Genomic DNA, 27,551 nt, shown 5'->3' with positions numbered 1-27,551 from the left:
TACACGCACACTCCTACTGATGGAATCTTAACACAATGAAGTCTTGACACAATGGAATTTTAACACAACGGAATCCTAACACAATGGAATCTTTGCATAATGGAGTCTTAACACAATGTGACGAGGACTGTAGCAGCTTATGCCATTATTACAAACATATTCTGTTTTAAAAAGGCCTCCTTCCCCCAACCCCCTTCGTTTTCGAGAGAGGCGATAAATTGCTGATGAAATCAATCTTTCAAACTTTCAAGTCCTAAAAGCAATGACCCCAGTTGCACGTTGCTGCTATAAATGAAATCACTCCTAATTATAAAAAATTAGTAATTTCTGAATTCTTTGGTTTGATTTTCCTAGGAAGCATTTAGGAGCATTTCCAAAAACGATGGAATGTAATCAAAGAAGTTCGAACAAGACTGGTCCGAAACATGAGAATAGATACGTGCTGAGTTTGACGGTAGCCAGTATAAGGAGACTTTGACTAAAGTGCACCAAGTCGAAACGAACATGTCCACTGTCCCGTAAATGGTGAACAGGACACCCAACAACCAGCTCTCACGCATGCGTGTTATAGCCGAGCCATGCACTCAAGAAAACGAGAACATTAGCCTACTTAGTGAACTGCAGAATGAAATCAAATTTTTAGTTAGAAATAGCAGAATCCATAGCTCTAAAAATGAGTGAGTAAACAGAAAAACTTAAGAAAGAGGGTGAGTTTTTAAAGAAACTGTGGTGCTTCGTCGATATGGGAGAGAATAACAAGTAATTTAGTGTTAACAACTGAGTTAAAAAAGTAAATTGGCCACCGTAAAGAGTTTAAAAGCTGACGTCTCGAGCGTTAGCCCCAAGTCATAGCGATAGATAGGGCTAACACTCGAAACGTCAGCTTTTAAACTCTTTACGGTGGCCAATTTACGTTTTCAACTCAGTTGTTAACACTTAATTACCAGAAAAACTAAAAAGCGCATTGGCAGAGCTGCAAAGGTCGAATATAATGTGTTCCAAGATGCGAACAGTTCTCCGAGAGTGAAACTCGAGGAAAACTATGAGCTTCGAGGAACAGATAATGTCCAAGGAAATACACGAGCGAATTTTCGCACCAAATGGAGCGGGGCCACTATGTTTATTATCCGCCAAATATTGACAACACTTACTATGTGCTGCGTGAGATGTTTGCTGTCGCTACCATCCAACTTTAAGACGTAACTCGGATCCTTTCAGTGGATCAAAATATTACTGGTGTATCAATGACTAACAACGTAAACAAGTAAAAAAAAGCTGATACGTTAATAATTGTTTAATAATAATTATTTAATTTTTGGTTCGCCCCAACACACTCGAGGAGAGGTCATAAAAATGTAACTAAATTAATGAAATAGCAAAAAGGATCACTTTGTAAACTATAAATTACTTTGAAATATTTAAAACCGTCCAAACATGGCACATGTTGATATTCAAAAATTTAAAAAATGTGTACTAATTAACCTATCATATGCCGGGCAAAATTATTGAATCTCTCTGGCTTAGATAGAGGCGTGAGGGGCTATGAATCAATCTCTCTAAAATGTTTTAAGCAAGCCAAAATGGCTATATTTCGTCTGTTCATATACATAGCATACCATGTATTTCTCACCCAAGGCCGTCGTTCAACGGAAATTATTACTCAGTTTTATTTGTGTCCTAAAAGAAAAATTAACTTTCTACTATGAGAATTTCCAAGTAAGATCTTGCACGATGCTCGGGTGTGGATTCACTTAAATGCATATGATTTTACTACAGCAAAATATGATCATTCGACACTTAGGAAAATTGCTAGCAGCGTAACAAAAAATAATGTCATCTTTCGTATTGACATCTTTAACGATTAAGATGAGTAACACTCAATTTTTTCATTAAAAATCGTGGTTCAATCTTTCTTCTCGGTTTGTTCACGACTGAACACGCGATGAAAAATTCATAAGATATGACTACTGTAAATAAGACGAAGACTTAGTACACGTCACATTGCAGCTTGACATTTTAAACCGGTTCTGTTTAAAGACTTATGAAATTAAAAAAGAAAATTGATGAAATTAACTATCAGCCCACGTTAACGCGTCAAAAGTAATGATCAAAATACGAAAAATTTGTCGCACTGGTTACATTTATGCATTGCTTTCCGCCTGCCTTTTTAAGCTGTCTAATTTCCATTTGATAAATTATTCGCTTAAGTTGCTTAAACAACTCTGCCACATACAAATAACCATTTCAATGTCGTGAGATCCATTCCCAGCTAATGGAAGGAAGTCTGTTGTTGTTATCATTTCTTCCCTCTGACGTATGCGTACGCGCTGGATATGTAGTCCCTGATGCCTTTGCCCTTCGTGGTTGTAATAGCCATGGGGCGCCTCCTGTGTTTAATAAATCAAATTTGTAGTTTATGATTGGTGAGTAAAGAGGAACAGGAAGCCATCGCTCCCGAAAAATCTATAATATTTACTTCTACCTCACAAGGTAACCAAACTTGTTTTCGCAACTGAGATGAATGGCCCTTAAAGGTCCTGAGTTGTAGCTGGCGCTCACGAAGATCCAGTAACATCACACACTAGATGCAATGACGCATTCGATATCCGTCTAACAACACTTTCAACTTTTCCTTCCAATAACTTAAAAGAATTAATCAAATATGAGGCCAATGGAGTTTTCACTTTCAAGCCGTGTAGCCTGATCATCCGTAGTTCTCAAAAGGACTGTTGCCGAGACCGTTTAACTGTTAACGGGCGTTTCGACAAACTGGATAGAAGGCATCATTGGAAGTTTGCTTCTCGATAATTGATTGCCATTTCTACCATAATGTTATTGGCTATACGAATCAAACAGTACCAGTCAGTTGTCGCTTGTTGTCAGTTTCGATATGTCGATAAAGTTAGTAATGTGATTACGAGAGAAGGAAGAGGGCGAAAATATATCTTCCGCGTTAACGTGGTAGTAAGTGCTCATCAAAAATGACATTGAAGAAATGTAAAATGGTTTCTGTGATAAGCGGGAAACCACTCCGCTTCGCGTCGTGGTTTCCTACACTTATCTCGTGTTCTTCCAACCTCCCGCGTGTTTACATCAGGCTATGTGAACACGGAAACCATTTTACATTTCTTTTATAAAATAACTAATGAAAGAGGAACGAAAACCGTGTTTACATACGCTCATGTAAAATGGTTTTATGGCCAATCAGAGCGCGCGTACTATTCGAATTATTTTATAAAGACTTGTTATAATTTGGTTGTTCCAACACAGAAAAAATAAATAAAAAATTACCTTTCTTCTTTGTGTGTTTTCTGCCTGCCTGACATGACACCATCTAAAGTAGAGGTAAAAATAGCGTAGTTAGCAGTTTTTTTGTAATTAGTGAGTTTTTTTTTTTAAATCTACATCAGACAAAACCAGTCTTCTAAAATAATTCGCCTCAATAAAAACTCAGCTCATCAGTTTCGGATGATAGAAGTTGACATATTTCTGTCCCTACTATTAAGGAATACATAATCAAAGAAAAGAGGTTAGGGGAAATTGTTAGAATAAGAATGGAAAATTAAGTTTATCAAAATTGACAGTCGTAAAATTAGTTCAGGACTTTACCTAGAGCAATTTTCAATGTCTTCCCATTATGTTTCAGGGAACAAAGTTTGTCTTTCCTTTTATGGATATCTGTTGCAATGACTTCATGATTGCTTCCTGCGTTCGAAGCAAGGGTCCCCATGATGACTTTTTTTTTCTCCTCGTAAGTCTTCTGTTCCATCTTCATCTTTTCAATCTTCCTGTCGTCTCTGATCTTCTTCTCCTTACTCTCCTCTTCCTTAATCAGCATTTCGAGATAATCAGCAAAAGAGTCGTTATAGGGGATCAGAGCATTCTCCTTCAGGAAGACACCAAAGTGGCTGGCACACTCATAGATGAAGTCTTTTTCATCGTTCAGCTCCTTGATATCCTTCTCTAACTCAGCAATGAGTGCTTCTTTCTGTGACTTCAAGTCTTTCTTCTCTCTAATGAGCTTCTGTGTTTCTGGAGAGAGGAATTCCTTTGGCTGGATAGTAGCTTTGTAGGAGATGTGCATGTGGACTCTGTAGTCGTGAGTGCATCTGTCGCATTTTCCCCCGGTCATTGCTGCACAGCCTCGAAGTTCCTCGTTGTTGGTGGTCTCTTTCGGAACTCGCAGGGTGCAGTGCTCATGACAGACCTGACTATAAATTGTATTTCTCTCTCTAGTCTCACCGATGTTTTCATATTTCTTGCATCCTTCAGAAGTACAAACAGTCATAGGATAGTCAAGTCTCTCAATCTCCATCTCATACCCTGTGAACTTTAGTTGAGCTTCGAAAGTCTTGATATTTTGTTCACAACCCGCCACCTCCTTTCTTCTATCTTCAATTGCTTTCAAATTCCTATTTATCAGGTCAACAGCTTCCCCCATCGGTTTGCTTAGGGCGATTATGTAGTTTCTCGCCTCGTTCAGGCTTAACGTCTCCTTTGTATCATGGGGCTTCAGTCCCAGCACTCGTGCCAATAGCTTGAGAGTTGTTTCGCGTGACTGGACCCAGCTCTCCGAGTAAAGATCGATTTCTCTCTGTGTGAAGTCTTCCCCTTTCTTTTTGCAGGCAAGAAACCTACAAATGACAAAAAATGTCAGTACCTCGGTACTATGATTCCTTGGTATAAAAAAAAGGTTTAAACATTTTTTACCTGATTCAGATGTAACTGTAACTTGAGTTTAAGATCCCCTTCAAGAAAGTGTCAAATGGACAAGTTTGAAAATGATATGATAAAAAGGGGTTACGCTTTGTTATCACGGTGTTTACAATTTCTAAATGCAGTGAATAAATTTGTCACACGGTGTATTCACTCTGGATGTGGCATGGATCCACATTAAAAGTACTCAACGTAACTCTAAAATTTACGTTATCGTAGTATAATTATACCTGAAGGCTTCGTTGTCAAAGCAAAAATAGTTTTCCTTTGAGACATCGATCGAAATCTGTTTTTCGTTTAGAAGTTTCTTCAGTGCTGGAAGAGTGTCTCCTGGTCTGTAAAAAGTTCCCCTGGAGTTGGTAAAGGCGAACATTATGTTGGAGACCAGTGACTTGTGAAGGTGGGTCAGCAATTCCAAGACACAAAACTTAAAAGCCACCGTCAACCTTGCATTGTTTGGTTTGAGAAGCACAACAACGGCACTTATCTTGTCGAAGCATTGAAGGAAGTCCAAGGTGTTCGCAAAGTTTTTCTTATCCTGATCAATTCCCCTACTGTCCCCGATGCCTGGAGTGTCGATGAGGTGGAACCTTTCAGTGTCTGACTCAAAGATATACTCCTGTGGGAACTGGGTGGCGGACTCTCCGGTTTTGAAAACTTCATTTTCATCAGATCCAAAGGAAATGTCCACCTCCTCCCCATCTTCATTTGTAAAGGAAAACCTTAAATATAGAATTTTCGTCGTGTATTTAAATCATCTTGGCTGGTTGTACTCCAAGAGGGTCTCAATCGCGTTAACCGTGAAAATTAAACCGTAAAAGTCATCACCCCATTGAGACACTCTTCCAATAGTGTTTTGTAACCCTTATCCTTTTTTACTTCGAAGCAGCAAAACATGAAAATTGATAAATGTTCAACTGCACCAAGCATCAAACCCTGTTTAACTTTATTCTTGCTATAAAGACATATAATAAATTTTCGCTGTCAAAACTTTTTGTTGCTGATTTTTAATAATTGGATCCTGTAAGAGTTTTTTTGTATCGAGTTGGAAGAACATTTCCGGGTAATGGCGTATTTAATTAATTCGAAATGTTCATGGTGGAGACGGATGCGACGGGATCCGAGGTATTCTTTATATTTTTCGATTAGCAAAGAAAGGCTTTCCCTGCAGTAATTTATTTACCTTCTTCTAAGGACTCAAGGTCTATTGAGAAAACCACAAGAGCGAATTAAATTGGACTCTCAAAGAGCTGCAACAGCTCTTACTTTTGTACAACGATGTATTAACTCTTATTACAGAGTAACTCTCAAATTCTCTCCCTGTACTACTGTGTAAACATCTTCGCGGAAGATAAGAACGTAAATATCATAACGTGGGGTTTCAACTTTCTGTGCGATACCATCTAATCCTGATCAAGCTTCAGAGTGACGCTCGACAAGTTAAAATAGGAGGTCATAGACTAGCGATGGGGTAAAAAGGATGCTCATTTATTATACCTGAATGGAATCAAGTAAGTAAACTCAGGGTTATCCATGGCAGTTGTGAGGTGCTCATGTTTGAAGTAATTGACGATTCCATTAATCCAGGTGGACTTGCCAACCCCAGTCTCTCCCAGTATGAGAATGTTGACGTCTTTTTTCTTCTCTACGACTGCTTTCTAAAATAAAGAAAATAAGGGGCTAGTCATTATTTATCATCCCTATGGCTCTGAAATCTGTTGTAATGATTGCCCCCACCCCCTCCCCCTTGTGTCATTTTTAATTGGTATTCAATTTTCTGAAGTCCATCCTCTATACTCTGTAGGTGACAACTAGGCCCCCTCCCTTCCCCCCAAAAAGTGACACACCCCTCTCCCCCAGCGATGAACGACTCATCTTTAAAATAAACAGCAGCTAGATGCTAAAAAGGGAAAGATTTGTGTTGGGTAAAGTTCTTAAAGAAATTCAACGAGGACCGTTATCATTCTAATTCTTTCGATCAACTTTTGACTGTTCTGGTTTAGTTCAGAAAAAAATCTTAACTTTTGTCCGCACATCAAATCCCGCTTCTTGTATTCTTCAGAAAGGCAGGAAATCTACAGTGATGGTATCACCAGAAAATTTGAATGTATGGAAAAAAAACTTATGTGTAGCGAGAAAACAACTTGTCAATCCCTGTGCCGCATTTAACTGCCCCTGAGGGAAGCTGATCTGAAAAAAGTGACGTCAAAGACTCATCACTGATAGAGGTTTGATTTTTGCCACAAGCAGAGAGCCAAACATCAATGACGGGAGATGCAGACTGCAGCATATCGTTCAAACGCTGCTTCTGGGGTTTTTGTTATCGTAAACAAGTGCGACTGGGAGAGGTAGGACTTGGAGGACGTTTTGAGACAACTGTGAACGTGGAATATTCAGACGAAGACTCTTTTTCCTTTTTCGCTTCTACTTCCTCAGCGTGATCTCGTCCATGAGTTAGAACATGTATTTTGCTAGTTTGTTCCAGTTACAGTACATAAATACTTGAGAGGTAATTAAAGATAATTTTTAAGATATTTTTGCGCGATGGAAAATTAACGATGGAAGGTTTGTTTTCATAGACAAAAGTGGTATCACTAACGCCGTTACACAATTCTGTAAACAAATAAACCAAAATTAAATTGACATTTTTCGCCACTGGGGCCCTTCAAGTTAATCTCACTAACCTTTTTTCTCAGTATGTTCCTCCATTCCTTGTTAAATTTTCCGTTTACATCGCGACCATTAAGAGCATCCACATAAGCCTTCATACATGCCTTCAGCTTGTCTGGACCCTCACGCTTGTTCATCGACGAAATTGCTTCAAGGAATTCTTTGTAAATTTTGTTGACCTTACTAAGAAAATCTTCCACATCATCGTGGGTTCCATTTTCATTCTGAAAATATGCCTCAGCAAGGCCTTTTGTGATTCGCAGATCATCAAAACAGCTCTCCAAGTTCTCCATTTCATATACTGATGCCTGCTGTTGCAGGTAAACTTTCGCTGTTGGAATAATGCTCTTTATGGGCACAAGTTCAAACTGGAAAGACAAAGGGTCTTGTTACACAAACCGTAAGCTGCAATTGACCGTTCAATAACTCATTTGCATTTTTATACCTTGTTTGTTCAACCCGCCATCAAAAGATAATGCTCTGGCTACGCTATATTAACCTTCTAACACCAAGACCAAATTCACTCCATCATCACCTCAACGAACAAAACTTCAACATTCAGTTCACCAAGTAAGTCGAAATATATGGAAAAACTTCATTTTTCTCAACTAGCTGGGGAACCGAGGACTCACAACGAAGAACCGACGCATACTGGCAGAAGAATACTAGACGAAAAATAGGAAATAATAGGAACCTCAACACAAGAGGGATTTAACACAAATGAGCAACAAGAAATGTCGATGGCAACAATCACATTGCTAAACATCATCGACTTAAGCACGTGACATGATTAACTGAGAATCCACGAAATCCTTAACCAACTGCACTTGGTTCTTTCAAAGACTGAGTAAAGAAGGTTGATTTACTAACAAAACCACAAACGAACCAAACACAACGACAGATCGAAACTGACCGATCACGACTCACGTAAGCTACTTGAATCTTACAGCCGAAACCATCACAGCGAAACTGACCAAAGAGTGAACACGAACTGGACTTATAGCCCTCTACTGACAATAAGTCCTCACTCGACTCTGATGATGACTTCAGCTGAGGTTGTCGAAACGCCGATCACTGCTATCTTCCAAGAATACTATCACCCAGAACATCAGACTACATTATCGATAACATATCGTCCAGGTCTTGTGACAATAATATTTCAACAATGTAATAGTAGAAAAATTAATTTTTTTAGCCTAAAACCTTGATATTATTTACCAAGAATAATAAATAAAGGGAAGAAAATGCGGAAAACATTTCGAATTTCATTATGTGTGTTATGTAACTTTTCAGGAGAGAATCTTACCTTCATAGGAATCCCTTTACCATCATTAAACTTTTTCAGTCGAGAAGGAAAGTTTTCAATAACTGAGACTAGATCCTCCATGGTGGTTGGAAGTTTGTCTGGTAGGTCTGTGGCGTAATATTTGATGGCTATATCTGATACATCGCTGCATTTTGCCGATAGTTTGTTTAACGAAGCTTTCAGTCCTGCATTAACAACTCCAACGTTTAGTTCTCCTTCGGCTTTTCCTTTGATTTGTTCCCTAGATATGAAAAATAAATTTTGGAGAATAATGCTTGCCTTGTTAGCTTACATGTAGATGCCAATAAAGCTAAATGTGGATAGAGAATAAGCCTGTCTACGTTGAAAAAAAGGATCATTTGCTCGACTCCAGCATGAGGAGGTTAAATGTGACCTCCTCCCCTCATGTACAAGTTAAACGAAGGGGGAAAACTGAATACATCGCTGTTAAAAAATCTGCTATGACACTTTTCCTACCTTTGTCAACTCCGTTGAAAAAAAGTTAATTATTATCTTTTTGTTAACTTTGTCATTTTAATGTCGTTGCAATAGGTAAAAAGATGAAACTAAAAAATGACGTTCTTTTTCTATCAGTATGCGTGTGACATTCACTGGATACACTAACTTACATTAAAAACACTGGACTTAAAATTGACCATTTCAATTTATCATCGCGCAAAAGCACCACTTTCGACATTTTTATCCTCGCAGTATGCGAGAAGTTTGTCACTTTGGACCTAGTTAAACGGCCTACTCCGCCAAGAGTCTCATATCGTTCAGTGGTAAAGCATCCGTTGAACTATTCGGAAGGTCGTAAGTTCGACTGCTATTGGGAGCACTCCGTGTTCCTTTTTTCCAAGTATGCCTGCCTCTGTCTTTCATAGAATACATCATCTTTAACTAACATTGACATATTGAAAAGACGCTCATCATCGGGGAACATTTCTGAGACGATTTATTTTAATGATTAAACATATGTCAAGCTGCAAGAAACTACAAAATTCATGAACAGAATCCCTTTCTGTACGCGCCAAAACTGGCTTTGCAAGAGGAGAGGAGCTGTTAGAATTTTTCAATTTCGGCATTTTTAGTAAGTAGGCCAAGAAAAAGGTATGGAAAGTAGCCATAAATAAGAAGTCTCTGGAAATATCTCGAAAATCTTTGTCATGCTTGAAATAAATCAATAAAAATTGCTTCTTTGAATCTATATGTAACATAACTGCGAGACATACTTGGTTGACTTGGATGAAGACTTAAATTTCAGGCTGGCTACCATCTCGACACCATACGTGACGCTCCTTACGTAGTGAGAACCAAGTGAGTCAAGAAATTCACCCTCGGCGAGATCTTCTCTTGGTTTCACTGATCCGTCGATTGTTTCAACAACCTGTGGAATGGATGTGTTAAACGTTGTTAGTTATTGGGAAACTGTTGTTTGAAATAAATTTTATAGCTGATTGAAAATAGGAGAACGGGAAATGGACAAAACTGACTAATGCACTCTGATTGGCTACTCAAACTCCGAATATCCTTTGCTATTCACTTCCGGTAAACTCGCCTGAGATTTGTGCCCAAAAATGTTGTACTCGTTGCAGGAATAAATGAATTTAAATTTACTTTTTGCGCTGTATTAACTTACAGTTTTACTTTGTACTAAAACAACCATTCACCTCAGTGTCTGTGGCTAGCGATGACTCTTTACCTCGCTGTTTAACGGCTCCGTTTAACTCCAACCTCCCACTAACTAAACGAAGATCCGATTTCCTTTATATTTGACTGCACTTATCCAGTAATTTACTATCAGCTGACTCGAACTCGCCATTAACTCGACCTAATTTTACTTTCCCTTGGCTAAAACTTATTCCAATAACTAGAGCTTTAAACAAAAACGCCGGTCGAAGATAGAACGTGATAATATTTATGAAAACATGGTACATTGAAATAAACTTCCTGAACTAAACGTTTTTATCAAAAAAGCTCTTATAATTAAATTTACGAAAATAACTGTTGATTGTGTAAGAATAGTAAAAACATGATTCCTTATTGATTGTTAACAGGATAATTGAAATTCACATCAATTTCGTTTCCGTCAGAGGTTCGAGTTAGCAGCGTTCTACTGTATTCCAAAACTTGACATCCGCCCTTTTATGTTTAATTTGGTTCACAAATGCCGCCTTGCGATTCTTCAGCAAACATACTAGTCTGGGAGCAAATGTGGTCCCGTGTGAAGTTCGTGCTGAAAGCAAGCACCTAGTGTAAAAGTGTTCATTAGGACCTACTAAACATGAAAAGTTTTGGTGCCAGCTTTGCAACTTGCTCAGACGGCTTTTAAGGGGGGTTAAATTCTGATCCATGAAATCTAGCATGGAAACGAGGCTAAAACACATAATTCCTCATAACTTTGTTAATAACAGACGAAAATACACCAGACTTGCTCACATGATTGGGCATGATCCTCCCTGTTGGTTTATGTTAATTAACATAGATCACGTGAACTTACGCATGAAAGCGAGGCTGAAACACATAATTTACTATAAATTTGTCAAAAAAATCCTTATCATGTCAAACTTGCTCACCTTAGTCAGTTAGACATCTTGCATCGATTGGTGCCACTTTTTAGTGTCACGTGACCCCATACATGGAAACGAGGCTGGATATATCTGGTAGCATCGTGTAGGATGGCATTTGTCCTGCCAAATGTATTAACAACTACTTGGCAGATACATATCTGGTTATCCGATTTCAGATATAAAAACTTCAACTAATCATTGTCCTATGGCCCATAGCACAGGGACAAGACGGATAAAGCAAATACTGCGGAGGCTCCATTTGAGAATTTATCTTGTACACATAATCAATAATTTTGCCAACTTACGATACTGGTTCCATGTATTCATTTTCGCATGTATATTGGAACAAGGGCAGAAAATGAAAATAGCGACCACTGCTGTTTTATATATACAGTCATGAAAGTCTTACTGAATATCTATATACATTGTTCTGTTGTCCATTCCTATGGAATTTCCTGTTCGACTTCGTCTTCATCATACTCATCATCACTTTCAGCATACTCGTTCTGGCAATCTTCAAAGCACAGAAAGAGATCAGTACAGACAAGTCCGGCTTTTTGACACTGACAACGGTTGTTAGAGCAACGGGACTTGGCGCACTTGCATCGGACAAGCTGTATAATTGCCTCTGGAGCTTGTGGAAGATTTTTCATGACTGGTACCCACTTTCCATCTTCATCTTGCCATCCATAGCCTTCTGGTGAGGGCAACACTGGGTTTGCTACATGATCGTTGTTCCAAACAAGAAGCTGGTAGTGCGCTCTCAGTATGGCTTGATGGAGAGCAGTTTGTGTGGGCGGCAACCTCTCAGACTCAGCTTGATTTTTCTTAAAGAGGGACCATCTGAGGGCTTTGATAGTTTTGATGTCTGTCTTTAGTTGGTACATCCGACAAACCAGCTGTTCCACTCCACTTCTTGTGCCGTCATCTGGCTGTTCCCCACAACCGAGGTTAGCAAGAGCTTGCAAGATAGGAGTGCTGGTGTTATCAAACTCATCCTAACAAATGGCTTTTCCCTTTCCAGAGAAACTCCCAGTAACATCTGCTCCGGTCAGCGCATGAAATGCTGACAGCGCAACCGTCTTAGTGGGCCCAAGGGCGTCTGCGATTGACTTCAAGTTGATAACTCTACGACTACTGCCGGTTCCAGTAACAAAGCAAGGGTTGGAGCACAAATCTGGATACCGTCGGAGAGCCAAAACAAGAACATCAGTGTCAGGAGAATATATAGATAGTTGGGTAGCACCTTGAGCAGAGGCATCCAGAGCATGTAAAATAATCTTCGTGTCGGCTTCTTCTTGTGTACTTCGTAAATGCCTGACGTCTCTATGCGTTGCCACACATTCCGTTCCCCATGCCACAACGACTTGTCTCCCATTGCGAAATAGGATTGTAGAAATCGCTCATAATAAAGTCATATAAGCCACACGAAATACATTATCATTGCAGCTTTTTAGCTTTTATTTTTTTCATTCAAATTCTATACATACAGCATTAATATGCATTACCATGAGTCAACGTTATTGTCCTGGATGATGTGTTCACCTCTGGCGTGTTTTGCAATCCAGCCTCATTTCCATGTATGGGGTCACGTGACACTACAAAGTAGCACCAATCGATGCAAGATGTCTAACTGACTAAGGTGAGCAAGTTTAGCATGATAAGGATTTTTTTTGACAAATTTATAGTAAATTATGTGTTTCAGCCTCGCTTTCATGCGTAAGGTCACGTGACCTATGTAAATCAGCATAAACCAACAGGGAGGATCATGCCCAATCATGTGAGCAAGTCTGGTGTATTTTTGTCTGTTATTAACAAAGTTATGAGGAATTATGTGTTTTAGCCTCGTTTTCACGCTGGATTTCATGGGTCAGAATTTAACCCCCCCCCCTTAAAAGTCGTCTGACCAAGTGGCAAAGCTGGCACCAAAACTTTTCATGTTTAGTAGGACCTAATGAACACTTTTACACTAGGTGCTTGCTTTCAGCACGAACTTCACACGGGACCTTATTTTATGACATTTGCTCCCAGACTGTACGTACCGTAGTACATTTCATCATAGCCAGAAGACTAGTTGTTCCCTCTTCTAACTTGCTCTCATTTATATACTGCCCTGCCCCTTCCACTCTCAGCAGATTGGCTTTGATTTTTAGTGATAATTCACCAGATACGTCCAGTAAGTCATTGACGTCTTTGCTGCTTTTAACCACTTGGTATTTGAAGGAAAACTTGTTGGAATCTATAGACTTAATTGGTAAGTCATTGCTCGATGGGAAGACATCCGCGCATGCTCTCGAAGTTTCCAAATCAAATGTCCGACCAAGGCACAAAGTGGGTGATGTATAAGCGGGGATGTCCATTTTCTCTTAAAGATAAGAAATGAAAGAAATCAGCACATGAAGAGAGCTTTTTTGTTTTGATGGACACACCTCTGCTGCTACATGCGTATTACGAGCATTGCTTCGGCTTGTTTTCGGAAAGAATCTTTAACAACCTCAACTTTTTTATGAAAGAATCATTCAGAAGGGTTGGAAATATTTACCAAACAGTTTAAATTTTTGATTTCATGTACGTTTTGAAGTATTTTTCGAGCCACCCCCAAGTCCAAATCCGTGATTATTTACCACCAAAAACTTGACGTAGAAAAGTCAGTTAAAATACAAAGTAATAGGTAAGGAGGCCTGAACAAACCCTACGGCTTTTATCAAGATATGCCCTCAATAACTCGTATGAATCATCAATGACTCATGAATATCAGGTGGCGTGGGTGATTCTGAATGTTCGCTTTTTGGATTGTTCGTTGGTTGAATTATTTTTAAAAAAATGTTCAAACTTCACCTAAAAGAATTTGAAAGCGTGCCTATAGTTAAATTATAAGCCTGCACTGAAATTAGCGGGCAGCCTCCAAACTGGCTTGGAGGTACAAATGACAGATCACCAAACCGCCAAGATTTAGTCTACGAAAGTCTATAATGCCACGTTATTTGGCTGTAATTTCTAGAAAATTACAGCCAAAAATGGAAAAAAAAGATAGCAAAAATTGAAAAAAAATAGCAACCTATCCACTAATGACTGCGCGCCAAAACACACCCGAGCACTTTAAATAGCGACACGTAACCTTTCGACCTCGTCGCCTGAGGAACTTTGAAATAGCAGTCGAAAAGTCATTACAATCGATGCTTGACTCTACATCGTGAAACAAACGATTTTAAAACGTTCATTTCTTTGATGTCACCACGATGAACAACAACATCTTCCCTAAGGCTAGAATTCCGGGCAAAAAATTTACATTGTTGCTGCCTCATTTAGATGGAAAAATTACGTGACTAAGTCACTGGTCACGGTGAATTTCAGTATGTGCTTTTATAGATTACATGCAGTCCCTCCTTTTGGACGAAGTCCGTCGTGCGAGTCATAAAAAAAAATCAGAGCTTAAAAAAAAAAATTGAAAAAAAAGGAAAAAAGAAATGATTTTAGTGCGCCGCTGGTAGCTCCTGGATTGAGGCACTTATATAAATTTTTTCTTCATTGATTTTTTTCGACCTGCGCCACGGACTTCGCCGAAAAGGAGGGACTGCTCGTAATCGTAATGCTGTTATCGCCGGTTACGCTTACTAAAATCCTGTAGTTTGTTGGTTCATACAGGTTTGAATAGATTAAGCTCTCTAAATTCAAACATTAAAGAACAGAAACCAATTTTTTTCAAAAAAAGTTTCTCATTAACACGTTGATCGAAAGCTAATCAATATGATATTTGATACGTTTTGTTCACCTTTTTCGTCACGAGAAAGAATCATTTGCCAAAATTTAGCCGTTTAAAATGTTTAAAGAATCAATCAGTGTATTCTAAAAGCTCTTCCCTACTATATTTTCTCTTCAAAATGGTTAAAATCTTAGATTTATCAAGCTACCAATATAAGTCGGAGTTTGCTCAGCTAACTAATTTGCATGATTCTGCTGTCACGATAGCAAAATCACTCGCACCATAAGTTTGAAGTCACTAAGGCGAAAGGAATAAATAAACGCAAGATGTCTATACATTTCTATGCTTTTCAACATCTCATTAGAAGAAATCATCCAGAGGGAGTAAGCTTGTAAACTTTTGAACTTTTCGATGTCGCAAGAGGTCAAAGAAGGACCTTTTGCGGCTTTGATTATTGCGAGCTCTCAAAAAAAATTTTTAACGTATTCCCAGAAACCGATGTGGTTTTATTTACTTTCTACCAAAGATAGTTTAATGGGCAAAGTTTGAGTCAAAACTTTTTTCCGATGCGAAACGCCTTGGACCGCTCTTACCAGAGATCGCCACTTAGTGATGCTTTGGAGTGGATGGTGTGAGGATACATCAATGTTTCAATTTTGTGTCTCCAAGTCTTCGACTAATGGTGCGAGTTTGAAAGGATGAATGAGAATCTTAGCTGCCTACAATACGTTTTTCCTTGTGTATAGCAAAAGGAGGCAAAAACAAGTTGTGTGAAGAGGCTTTGTTCCTTTACAAATATATATTTACATTACACCGATACGCAGAAATCCTCGAGGAGCTGAGTTCCATGGAAACCTGACATGTTTTTGCTAAGCCTATTTGCTGTTAACGCGTGTTAGTGATAGCTTTTATTCTTACTTCTTCCTCTAGAAATGCAGAAGATAACCTTAAGATTGTATTTGGGTCGACAGGGAGTACCCTGCAATTTACTGAAATTCGCAGGAAACCGCGATCGGAGCGAAATTGCCTCTAGATGGAATTATAATTACCTCGCATCATACGCAACAGCGCGACCGAAGCCACACGCTTTGCCTTTTCTTGAAAAAGGGGGGAACAACAGCAATTTGACACATATCAAGCTGGAAGTACTCACTGCGTAAAATGTGGATACAGTGATAGAGCCCATTTTAACCATGACGAAGCTCGTGCGATGATAAAGGAATAAGTAAACTTTACTTGTTAGGTTTTATTTTATATTAGAGAGCCTTGCATTTCCACCATGGTATATTGACGAGAAAACGATGTTTTTGAAGCAATATTGTTGAGCTGACATTGCAGGGGGAGGGAAGTGTGACAAGGCCAAAGAGCAGAGATATTTTGGGATTTCCGGGAACTTTTTATCACCTGATAACCATGTGAGATGGTCATATAATCGTATCACTTGATAGTCAGAAGATCAAGGGTTGTTTCCAGTGTAAACTTCGGTGGTTTCCTGTTTTCCGAGAATTTAAATACTCCGGCACATTTGCATTACAAATTGCATAACAAATAGATTTTGGAAAGCTTCAAATCGAAGCTCCGGATAGTTTATTCAGATAAGATTGTGTGCAATTTTCAAGCCAGGGAAATGACGCGACACGCTGAAATTGTGTTCATTTAAAAGATTTCGGCCGTGTGTAATTCAATTTCGCTTAAAGTTAGAGATCTCGAAGTCTCGTAGGAGCCAGTCTCTACGAATAACGGGGTACGTTTCCAAAGAAACTGTGGTACTGCGTCTGTGAGAGAGTATAACAGGGGAATTTGGTAATATCAACTTAATGATGAAGTAAATTTGCCACCATAAAGAGTTTAAAAGCTGACGTTTCGAGCGTTAGCCCCTCGTCAGAGTATCTACGGAGTCAGCCTCGCAGAGAGGACAACCGACGCGCATGCAGATATATTTAACTAAACGAAGAGATTCGCCGAGCAATTTCGTCATTGCAAAGGGAGCCGCTGGTTTTACACACCCACGGGTCAGATAAAGCCAGCTAACTTTAGTGAGGTAATTCAGTTCTAACTCATATTAGTAGCCACTATGTCATCTTAGAAAACATATTTCTGAGATTGGCCCTGTATGCTTAAATAAAAACCGACAAAGAGCGTATATCTTGTCAATTCACCTGAGATACCTTGCCTCAGACTTCAAAAGGCCTCAGCGTTGGTTCCTTAATTTCTGGGAAACTGGATATTTCCGCTTCGCAATATCTTTTCAAAAATTTCATTAATGCGTTCTGCCCAAAGGCGACTCACGCTCAGACAAAGCCACCGAGTAAAATCACTTAATTCATAGCAATAGTCATGTAAAATACAAATTTATCTCGGTATTCTCAGATACAAAAGAATTTACTTCCCTGGCCTCATCTTCACTTTTGAGGGTTAACACTAGAGCTTTAGAGCAAAGCACAACTTGCACAACAAAGCACAACTTGTACAACAAAGCACAATTTGTACAAACACGTTGCAATGATCTATGAGATGGATACTGAAGCAACATTTGACTCGAGACTATATCATAAAACCTACCGTTACTCGAGGAAAGCAGCGAGGGGCGAGAAAGCAGATCGGACAGCACCCTTGCCGATGTCACTTCTTCAGTTAATCCAACGATTAAGAATATTATCAATAGATCGTAATGTACAAATAAATTGTAGCTGCTTTGCAACTTACCAGCGGAAGAAAATGACCCGAGAGTAATCAGGAGAAGGAAATAGGCTGCAATACAAGCACCGCTTGCTTTCGTTATAGTCCTAGAGAGACAGCTTCCTAAAGCAGCAGCCTCCTTCCAATTGAAGAATCTGTGAATCGGGCCTTTATATAAAACGAAACATTCTACGTCACTATATTAACTTGACAGTTGGTGACCCCAGGCTAGAACTAAAATACTTTTTCCTAGAAAGTATCACAAAGTGAAAATCCTGTTACTGCAATCGATGAAACATTTCTCACAGTAACAAAGTAAACATCATACTCAAATGTCACTAAAAGAGAATTACGTTTTAGCAACAGTGTTGTATTTGTCACTGGTTCGTGGAGTTTTCTCCCAACCCAGATGTTTTTCTATAAACAAGATGAATTAAACATTATGCTCTTACTTAGAAAGTGACATAAGGGAAATTATATAAAGGCGTCGCATTGATTGTAGGTTAAGCGATACGTAATTCTATAACCGCAATATCGTGAATGGCCCTCTGTGAAACATATCTTAAAAATGCTGTTCACCTAAGAACCCTCCTGTCCTTTGTGACGGAAAGCACTCTCAAGGTTGTTGTCGGTATGATTTCAACAATAATACTTCTCTGAAAAAGGTTAAGGTCAATTTTTTGCCTGAAACGGTGTGCTGTGACTGTCTAAATAAACTGTTTGTACAAATCACAGCAAATGTTTTCTTCTTGCCGAGTAATTGAATCTTGATTGCAGAATAGTACCGTCGGCAAGTTTGACTGAATTGTCTCCTATTTGATCGGAAGTAGGTATCATAGGATAAAATTTTGAGAGGTTTCTCTTATCATAGATGCAGAGGATCCCATGGTCTCATTTCCCAAATTAAGATGCCAGTTTCATTTTGCGCTAAGTAAATTGTATCTTGGCAATTGTTTGCTTCAAAGCCTCTGATTAAAAATGAGACATAGTGACACCCGATTCGCCCCTTACTCAATCTAAAACCCACTTCTCAGAACCGCCTTAAAAGTTCCTTTGTTTCTCGGAGACCTCATCTAGCTAAGCTAATTACCTGCCTCTGAACTTCCCCGAAATGTCACGCCAGATACAAAATTTACATTTCCGTGGAAAAGGGAATTTCGGAAATTACGTCATTTCCGCTTTGTAACTTGCAAATGCAAATTGTAACATCAAAACGCTAATTAAACTTTCAGGCGACTGAAGCTCACCAACAGTTACAAACATCTGGCCACCTTGTTGGTGAATCGAGCGGAGTAATGTGGTGTGACGGTGTTCCATTGCAATTCGAAGCTAAGGATGACTTTAAACAATTCATTTACTCGCCATTGTGTTCGTATTCCTCGGATTACCATCGAAACAAAGAAGTGAAGAACTATTTATTGAACGTCGCTGTTAACGGGACTGTGTCTGTCCTTAAAGGTCTCGCCGCTGCTTCGATAAGATATCAGCGCAGAGAAGAGACAACCACTGATAGAGAAATGATTTCTCTATCTTCTTCAGTTTTTGCACGGAAAGGTTTCCTCGTCTGTGAAAAAGAAAGACCAGCTTATTATGACAAAGATATAAAATTTGAGATAGAAGGACTGGAAATTGGCTTGGAAGAAATTTTAATCGTGACAACGGAAGTTGAAAGGTAGGTAAGCGAGTCTCTAGAATCTAGTGTAGTTTTCGGTCGACCTGCTAGAACGGTTGTATGTAGATAGACTTCGCTGTGTAATTCCATACGACAAATAACGAATTCTAAATGACTAGTGAACCTCGTTATAGTCATGCGAAGAGTTTCGAATATTTTACATCCCAAAAGGCTTGCCTGCAAAACTTGAAACCTCGAACATAGTAGTACACTGTAATCGAGAAGTACTGGAGAGCATTATGACTATTATTGGCACGGCTAACTCACTCAGTTACACCACTTTTCTTTAAATGTGTGTTCACCGCAAAGTCACATCACTGCGTGACTACTTAGACGGCCTTGCCGAGCAATTGTCACGGTTGTGAAAACATTTCTGGTTGATTAAGAAAAATTTAGGTCAACGGCAAGATATCAGGGGGGAACATGGAGTCTTAACACAATGTGATGAGGGCTATAGCAGTTTACAGATGCATAGCAGGCATAATTTTGGCGAGCGAGTGCTCAGTATTTTTCTTGGTGAAAATAATAGCTGCCATCTTTGATTTTTACAGCAGCAGAAGGTTGGAGAGAGGAAGAAATTTGCACCAAGGGGGTGAGCGATAGACAAGAGGAAGAGAAGGGGAGGGGAGGGAAAAAGAACTTTTGCCCTTTCCCAGCCTCCTTTACCCACTGTCCACTCGAACTTTCAATCAAACTTGCAAAGTTAACTTACCCCAAAACAACCTCGTTCCCAGGGTCCTCTCTCTTCCTCCCTCGAGAATTTAGTAGAGAGTTAAGGAAACAACGACGGCGACGCCGTGGACGTCGGTTAAAAAAAAAGAACTTATGTTTTACCTACGAATCTCGCGACACTCTAAAGTCATTTGGGTTTTTTTTTCTTTTTTTTTTCTTTTTTTCTCTGTCAAAACTACCTCGAAACTGAATATTGAACACAGCGTTAAATTAGAAATAGAAATTTAAAAATTAGCCGTCGTCGCTCACGTTCTTCAGACAACGCAAAGTTTGGTCATCTCGCGTGGTTGTTTTGCAAAGGACGCAGAGAAATTTACAAAGATTTATAGCGCACGTGCACAGCCATTGTTCTGCTCATTATATATTTTGTTTAGTAACGTTCCCAACGCCGTTGCCGTCGCGGTTTTCTTAAACTCCCTAGTATCTCGAGGGGAGGAAGAGAGAGGACCCTAGGAACGAGGGTTTGCCCCAAAATCAGACATCAGTGCTGCAGGCTATGACCCCCTTTGTCTTTTAGAGAGGCGATCAACGATGACCTCAGTTTAATCTTGCCGCTATAAATGATATTACTCTTAATTAAGAAAAATTGTTAATTTCTGAATTCTTTGGTTTGATTTTCCTAGGAAGCAAACAAGAACAGAGAACAAGTTGGAGATTAAAGCCAGAGTACTGTTCTTTACAATTTCCAAAAAGATGGAAAGTATTCAAAGAAGTTCGAGCCAAACTGGTTTTGTTGTGATCCACCATTACTCGTCCAAGACAGGAGAATGGACACGTACCGAGTTTGACGGCGGCCGGTATGAGGAGGCTTTGGCCGAAGTACGCAAGATCGAAACACACATGTCTGCTATACCATATGAGGTGAACAGGGCACCCAACAATCAGCTCTCACGCATACGTGTTATAGCAGAACCATCCGCTCATGAAAACGAAAACATTAGCTTTCTTGTTGAACTGCAGAATGAAATAAAATTCTTTCAGTTAGAAATAGCAGAATCCGAAGCTCTCCAAACGAGTGAAAAAACTGAAAAGCTGAAGAACGCACTAGCAGAGTTGCAAAGCTTGAAAGTCAAGGGTTGCTCTTGGGAGACAGTTGATAACATTAAAAGGAAGATTAAGTAACTTTCCTAGAGAAGTAACGCAAAAACCATCACATAGTTTTTTTTAAGGATCAACTTATATGATGAGGTGAAAGAAAAATCGTCGACCAAACTACTAGCATTTCAGAGTCAACTAATACGTGAATACCTCGAATCGGACACTGTGAATTAGGCTTTCCCCAAAAGAGCGTTAATTACCTCATGCCCTCTTGATTGCACTAATGATTCCTTTCTAGATTTCTTGATTGGGGTGAAGCAATTTTAAGCGAGGATATCTTGCTAGTAAGCAGGTTACTTATAACAAAAAACTCAGTTTTACACTCGGTATATAGAGTTGTTTGCTCGCTGATGTTTATTTTTCATTGAATATTACGTATAAATGTACAAAACTAGATACAATGCGTCACTGAAGGAAATTTCTCGGTAAATCTTCCTGGTTGTGTTTAAGACGAAAGGTTTGTTGTAATTCAGAAGCAATGTTAATCATCACACTTTTCTGGAGACGAAGAATGACTGACTTCTTGTTGCAAACGTTCACCAATTAACGAGAGTCTCCTGCCTGACTTAAGCGTAGCTGCATCAGCGTGTGGTTTGGGTCTGTTATAAAAAAAATACACAAAAGCAAGAGGTTATAAATTGTTATAATTTCTTGACATGGGTGACGTTTGAACTTCAAGAGAACCAAATTGAAATGGCTTTTGAGTTTCAAAAATAATAAAGACTCATTAACAGTGTACATAAAATTGTTTTTGTACTAGTCCAAAAATTATAATTCGGTAAATTATGACAAGCGTTATGAAATACTTAAACGCCTTAACTCCCAGGTATCACCAAACCTTATTTGATAAACTTTGGCTTCGGATTAACTTCCAACGGACACTTACGAAAACCCTAACCCTAACCCATATCAAAATTAAGAGGTTGAGTTATCTGAACTGTAAAAGTAGTCTATTGAATTATTCTTAGATCTTGCGGTAACTTGTTTCGTATGGGGTCAGCAGCTCATTTGCAAGGGTGGGGGGGGGGGGGGGGGGTCAGGTAAACTTTATCGTGATACAAGCAAATATCCTCCATTTCCCCTGAAAACAACGTATCCCCCAAAAATTCCTCCACTCCCTCCCCCCCCCTCCCCCCTTTATAAGGTCCAGCAATTACACCTCTACACGCACACTCCTACTGATGCGTAACTTACAAGAAGCCACTGCTATTCTCTCGATCGGCTCTCTTGCCTCGGATCTCTCTCAGCATGTTCTTACGACAGTTCAACATCTTAATATGACTCATTCGGTCTTTCAGGTCTTGAACCTGCAACATAGACAAGGTAAAACATGAAAAATCTAAAAGCACTTTTACAGCAGAACTTTCAGCAGTTCTCATCATTTACTCTGACACGGAATGAGCAGCTATGACGACCAATTTTACCCAAGAGAGTGTAAAGATTTCAAAGGTATATATTTAAAGTACACAGCCTTCACTCAGTCCACTAAAAGTTTTCTTTCCCAAGGTGGTACTTTTTATTGTAAGATGTGGGTCATTTCAATACGATAGAATCAATTACAAAAACGGACCGTGTTACAGTTTTTGACGTGAAAACCGGATTGATCACGTGAACAGTTCACCATCAGCAAATTTCGGACGCTGATTAAAGCCAGGAGTATGACAAACCCTATACGGACATTGATACAAAACCAGTCTGACCTTTGTAATGGCGAAGACATCCAGCAGTTGTTTCTGAACATCAATCAACATATCTATAGCCTTGGCTTTCGCTTCATCACCGTCTGAGATCTGACTCATGGTTTCCGTGATCCTTCGGCATTTTTCCTGGGCCTCTTGAATTGACACTTCCTTTTGATGAGACTTTCGTAAGAGCTCCTCTTGCATGCGGTTCTTGTGGTCTTCTTGGTTCTGTTTGATTTCAGTCTTTCTGACCTTCTTTTCCCTCTGATGATGGAGAGGGTTTAAAATAGGCATATTATCATGGTGGAATTCAACTGGATATGGTACAAAAATTGGGTAAACCTCCCTGACTACGAATTGCTAGTTCCAAACTAAGTGTTTGAAAGCAAAGCTCTGTCAGCTGAGACGAACTGAATCGAGTTTAAACATCACATTACTGGCGTTGGCCAGATCTCTTAGAGATAACTTTTCTGTCCTCAATCCCAACCCCCTCACTCCTCATCCAATGTTGCAACTAAGCATAATTAAACATAATGTAAAACACGTCACGTGGACGGAGCTGAATAATGAATGTGCATGTCTATACGTGCAGTATATATTTTTTATCTGACCGTTATTCTAAAGTGTTGAAAGTCGTTATATCCTTCATCAACTGAAACTGTCATTTAATAAACTATCACTGAGGACCGCCCAACATCCATGTATTAATGTAGACTAACTTTCGCAAAATGCTTTTTCGCGATCAAACAACAGCAACTTTGGTCTGCAAAGGGTATTTTTTTGTCCCCGTTGTAAGACATTCTGCAGCGAAAGTTTTGAGCATAAACTTTCTCTGCTTGCCTCTTAAACCAATGACAAAACTGCACCGCTTTTCAATTTTTCAAGACTCCATCCATTTCATTCTGGTGTTGCTATGGTTTCATGCATGAACCCATGACATAACTTGACATGCGCCGATATTTTTCAGCTCTGTCCATCACGTGTCAGCCAATTTTTCTAGCTAGGTAAAGTAGAATTTACTGATCAAATGAAAATGCTCTGCCCGAGAAAAACATGTTGACAAATGCAATTTGTCCACTCGTGGTTGGCGCCTACGGTTAGCTCGCGATAAAACCTTATCGTTACATAGGTAAAGATTTTTAAAAATTCTTAACCCCTTGAAAATATAGGTTATGAAACAAAGCCAATGTTTGTAACCTTTTCCCAGAGCCTATTTGGAATATGATGACTTAAACGATGATTAAGCAGACCTTGATTTTGGAGAATATTTTCAATAATTGTTCTTGAACTTCCAAAAGCGTGTCGGTGGTTGAACCTCGTCGATCGATCATTTGTTGCTGATGCAGTTCAATTCGTCTCATTCTTTCTTGTTCCATGATGTCCTTCTCATTTTTTGCTGGCCGTCGTCTAATTTCTTGCAGCATCATCTCCTTTAAGTCCTCTGTTTTCTCCCGATCTTTTACTTCCTTAGCGGCGTCGGCATCCTAAGAGCAAAGCAAAGGATTTTGTCTTTTCTCGACCTGCTTTGCGTTCACTTATCAAGTAATCGAGATTATCATTGATGCAATTATTCTTCCTTTTCATAGGTCAGAAACCCTGCACAAGAGCTGTAGATGACTTCCTGGGAAGGATGGTTTGCTCATGCGCGGTAACATGGATATTTGGGTCCACGCCTTTCCTTTGAGAGAACCATTCTCGAAACAGACATACACTAAGTAATCGAGAGATTTAACAGTTATTGATCTAGGTTATCGCAAAATATTTCGATTTTCAGAATCTTACGAATTGAAAGTAATTTCTTCAGAATGTAGCAAGATAACATAGGGAATCAATCTATATCACTTTAAATTTGCGACTGACGTGTCAGACGAAACATAAATTATTCATGGTCTCTCTCTAGGCAAATCACTGACTCAAACTCGTTACTGCGACGATTTACTTCCCTATTGCTCCTTACCCTCATCATTTGAAACGCATTTTTCAGATCAGCGTGTACATAACTCAGTCTATCGTTTGTTTCTGCCATCGCAAGCCCCGTTTCGCTGACTGTCTCTGTTAACTCCTTCATTTCTTTTATCTTTCTCGTCCTTTCTCTCTCGAATTCTTCTGTGGCTTTCCTTCTGGCCATCTTGCTCATAAGTTCTTCGTGCATTCTGTTCTTGGAATTTTCCATATTGCGTCTGTCACGCTCACATTCCATTTGGAACTTAGCCTGAAAGATTGAAACATATACAACAGTTAATAATGACAATAGTATTGAGTATAGTCCAATTTGCTCTGTAATCATACGAGTGATCAACAAAATTAGACGACGGCGAAGCGGGAGTCCAATTTGTCAATCGCGAGTATGATTACAGACAGACAAGAAGTCCTGTTAACAATTAGTCATAACCGTTTCAATTTCCGAAAACAAAAAATACATTTAGGTCAATTATCTCCAGTAGAGACAAAAAAGTAAAAGTACAAAAATGTCTCCATTTTGAAAATTCCTCTCTTTTTTTTAGGATAAGTTGTTACTTTGGTTATTGTGTTTAATGCTGTGATTGGTGGATTTGGCAGAGCGGACTTAGTATGATTGACTACTTCAAATGTAGAACCACAGCTGTCCGATTACAGCCAACTGTCTGATTACAGCTCTACAGAATGATTAATGAAAAATAAAGCAGCTAATGCAGCAATCACGTTTGAGGAAACTGTAATGGTTTATGATTAATATTATACAAGGAAGTCCCAAGGGCGTAAATTTATATTTCAATCGCGTTTCGTTGGCTCATGCTGTAGAGTGCCTTGCGGGAGGTCGAGAGTTAGAGTGCCAGACCGGACGAACATTCGAGGCTGCCTTTGCTCAGTATGACATCCTCAAATGGTTAGACGATAAACCGTAGGCCCTTCCTCCTGTACCTTCTCTGAACTGGTTATCAGGAAACATTAGAGAACCTTCGCATTTCTCGCAAAGATTAACGTACATAGTTCCCAGTGTTGAGGCCTGGTCTTGTTATTGTTTATACTTTTTTAAGATTCCCAGAAATATTTCTATATAATACAATTGAGAAAGAAGACGAAAAATCTCTGCTTGATGTTGCTGGCGTGATTGTCTAGTTTTTTTCAGAAATTGGCTCACGTATGCAAGATAAATGGTGTGAATAAAAACAGTTTTGACTCTGTTGTGGATAGAGAACAGCGAACAACCGGAAGCAAGAAAAACAAAAAATCAGCTTACATCGTGAATGGCAAAGAGGTGTAGAAGTTCCGTATGAACATTTGATAACTGTCCACTCTGAATAGAAATGTCCAGCTCGGTTTCTTCCACATCAGCTGAAAAAGGTATTGACATTCGGCGAGCTCTTTCACCTTCCTCAGCTCTATTGACCATCTGAATTGTGTCCTGTAAGTCTTCACCCTCCAGGTTATTTGAATGGTCTAGCTGTGAAATTACTCCTTTTAGCCAATTTTTGTGTTCACTCTTCAAGGTTGCAACGTCCTGTGAAAGGATGGATTAATATCAAGGAGAGTAAAAGGAGGGAATTTCTCGAAATATTTTAAATTCAATTATCAACTTCCTGGAACACTGTGGCAGAGCAACGGATCGGTGTGGGGATCAGGCCAAGAGTGTCAGCTCTTCCAGTCCAGGAAAAAATACCTTTTTCCTTCTTTTAAGGAGAGATTGAACGAGCATGCTTAACAACAGATTAAGAACAAAAAAACTTCATCTCTAAAAAACTCACTCAAGTTCGCAATTTAATGTTAGAGTTCAGTGGACAGCTCTTGCAGCAATGCCAAAAGTGGAAATATGCGGCGCTTAAATAAGTAACTGATGTTTTTGCGCCTCACATGAACTATTCACTTACCTTGTGCCGAGCACATTGTCTTCTTAACAAACTTTTCACTCCCAGTATCTCCTTCTCAATTTCTTCAGGGTCAAAATCTGAATCACCGTTGTCATCCTCACTATCGGTGGTACTGTCATGTTCAATGGGAGGTTTACTTGATTCGACGCTTTCACTCATACTGATGGCGACTTCCACTGCTATGTAGTCCTAAAGCTTGAATTTATGCCAATGTTAGTTAAGGGAAAAATGAGTATTACGCAACAAGAAGTAATGATGTTAATTACCTATTCTTCGCTAATTAGAAATATATGCGCGCGCATTTGTACATTTAATGAGCAGAAAAAATCACCAAAAAATTCGATGCGTACAAGCAGATGCGCAAAGAAATAAGAGGAGCTACAGTGCTTCATCTGTTTAAGACGCTACTTTGATAATACTGCGTCTAAATAAATGCTGGGATTGACCACCCTTGTACCAGGTCCCCAAGAGGCATGTTCTTTCGCGTAGCTTCGATCTTTGTCATTGTTACGTGAGAAACAGATCCAAAAACCCACAAATTGGAAATAAAAGGTTTTCGTTAAAATTTTGTACCTTCCGGAATGTGTGCGGTCATTTCCACTTTCCCACACAAATCAATGATCTCCTTGGCCTGTCATGGAGAGAAGAAAGGTGCAAAGATACAACTACAAAAGAATTTGCGAAGCACTTTTACCTCTGTATCTCACACATCAACAACTACAAAGATCGAGGCCACGCGAAACAAAATGTCCCTTGAGGGACCTAGTACAGGGTTAGGCAATCCTTGCGTTCATTCTAACCCCAGTATTAGAAAAGATAGCCAGCTAAATTGTATGGTAGTAATTCGATTTGATCCGTGAAACTGGTTATACTGC

General features: G+C 39.3%; 4 protein-coding genes across 5 annotated transcripts in view; 1 reads left to right on the top strand and 3 right to left on the bottom strand.

Annotated features, from left to right (window-relative positions):
* The window catches only part of LOC113671333 (uncharacterized), a 39,585-nt gene extending 21,793 nt beyond the window's left edge, over positions 1–17,792 (bottom strand). The window contains exon 1 of the mRNA XM_089194948.1: positions 17,673–17,792. The gene's annotated coding sequence lies outside the window, so the exon portion shown is untranslated. The remainder of the gene's footprint in view (positions 1–17,672) is intronic.
* LOC113665070 (uncharacterized) lies at positions 1,280–19,622 on the bottom strand. The gene is made up of 12 exons (XM_089194947.1): positions 19,441–19,622; positions 18,892–19,208; positions 17,672–17,812; positions 13,305–13,627; positions 9,925–10,079; positions 8,693–8,933; positions 7,401–7,754; positions 6,214–6,374; positions 4,947–5,438; positions 3,610–4,634; positions 3,292–3,334; positions 1,280–2,387 (listed from the first exon to the last, which is right to left on the bottom strand). The coding sequence occupies exons 2-12, from the start codon at positions 18,959–18,961 to the stop codon at positions 2,297–2,299; spliced, it is 3,096 nt and encodes a 1,031-aa protein (XP_089051073.1). The 5' UTR covers positions 18,962–19,208; positions 19,441–19,622; the 3' UTR covers positions 1,280–2,296.
* LOC149049439 (uncharacterized) lies at positions 18,940–21,891 on the top strand. Of its 2 annotated transcripts, XM_089194963.1 has the most exons (3): positions 18,940–19,316; positions 19,868–19,908; positions 20,672–20,811. In XM_089194963.1, exons 1-3 carry the CDS (start codon positions 18,940–18,942, stop codon positions 20,785–20,787), a joined length of 534 nt encoding a protein of 177 aa, XP_089051089.1. In that variant the 3' UTR covers positions 20,788–20,811. The 2 variants fall into 2 exon arrangements, with proteins under 2 accessions (XP_089051089.1, XP_089051088.1); XM_089194962.1 differs by lacking the exon at positions 19,868–19,908 and having other exon boundaries at positions 20,672–21,891.
* On the bottom strand, positions 21,478–26,986 carry LOC113679857 (uncharacterized). Its single transcript, XM_089194956.1, has 7 exons — positions 26,677–26,986; positions 26,049–26,309; positions 24,786–25,040; positions 24,079–24,312; positions 22,847–23,092; positions 22,341–22,453; positions 21,478–21,745 (listed from the first exon to the last, which is right to left on the bottom strand). The coding sequence occupies exons 1-7, from the start codon at positions 26,833–26,835 to the stop codon at positions 21,628–21,630; spliced, it is 1,386 nt and encodes a 461-aa protein (XP_089051082.1). The 5' UTR covers positions 26,836–26,986; the 3' UTR covers positions 21,478–21,627.
* Positions 26,987–27,551: the final 565 nt, after the last annotated feature.

The sequence above is a fragment of the Pocillopora damicornis genome, chromosome 2 (genome assembly GCF_964200805.1).
Source record: "Pocillopora damicornis chromosome 2, jaPocDami1.2, whole genome shotgun sequence".
Taxonomy (NCBI): domain Eukaryota; kingdom Metazoa; phylum Cnidaria; class Anthozoa; order Scleractinia; family Pocilloporidae; genus Pocillopora; species Pocillopora damicornis.
This window is presented reverse-complemented; position numbering and strand designations above follow the sequence as displayed.

Excerpts from the sequence above, each read along its gene's own strand:
- LOC149049439 (XM_089194962.1), top strand. The coding sequence starts at position 18,940 with ATGTGGTGTGACGGTGTTCCATTGCAATTCGAAGCTAAGGATGACTTT. Across the intron at positions 19,317-20,671 it reads GTGACAACGGAAGTTGAAAG|GAAGCAAACAAGAACAGAGA; the intron begins GTAGGTAAGCGA and ends TGATTTTCCTAG.
- LOC113665070 (XM_089194947.1), bottom strand. The coding sequence starts at position 18,961 with ATGGAACACCGTCACACCACATTACTCCGCTCGATTCACCAACAAGGT. Across the intron at positions 6,375-7,400 it reads GGAACATACTGAGAAAAAAG|AAAGCAGTCGTAGAGAAGAA; the intron begins GTTAGTGAGATT and ends TCTTTATTTTAG. Across the intron at positions 4,635-4,946 it reads TTTGACAACGAAGCCTTCAG|GTTTCTTGCCTGCAAAAAGA; the intron begins GTATAATTATAC and ends TGTCATTTGTAG.
- LOC113679857 (XM_089194956.1), bottom strand. The coding sequence starts at position 26,835 with ATGAGTGAAAGCGTCGAATCAAGTAAACCTCCCATTGAACATGACAGT. Across the intron at positions 26,310-26,676 it reads GACAATGTGCTCGGCACAAG|GACGTTGCAACCTTGAAGAG; the intron begins GTAAGTGAATAG and ends ATCCTTTCACAG. Across the intron at positions 21,746-22,340 it reads GAGAATAGCAGTGGCTTCTT|ACCCAAACCACACGCTGATG; the intron begins GTAAGTTACGCA and ends TTTTTATAACAG.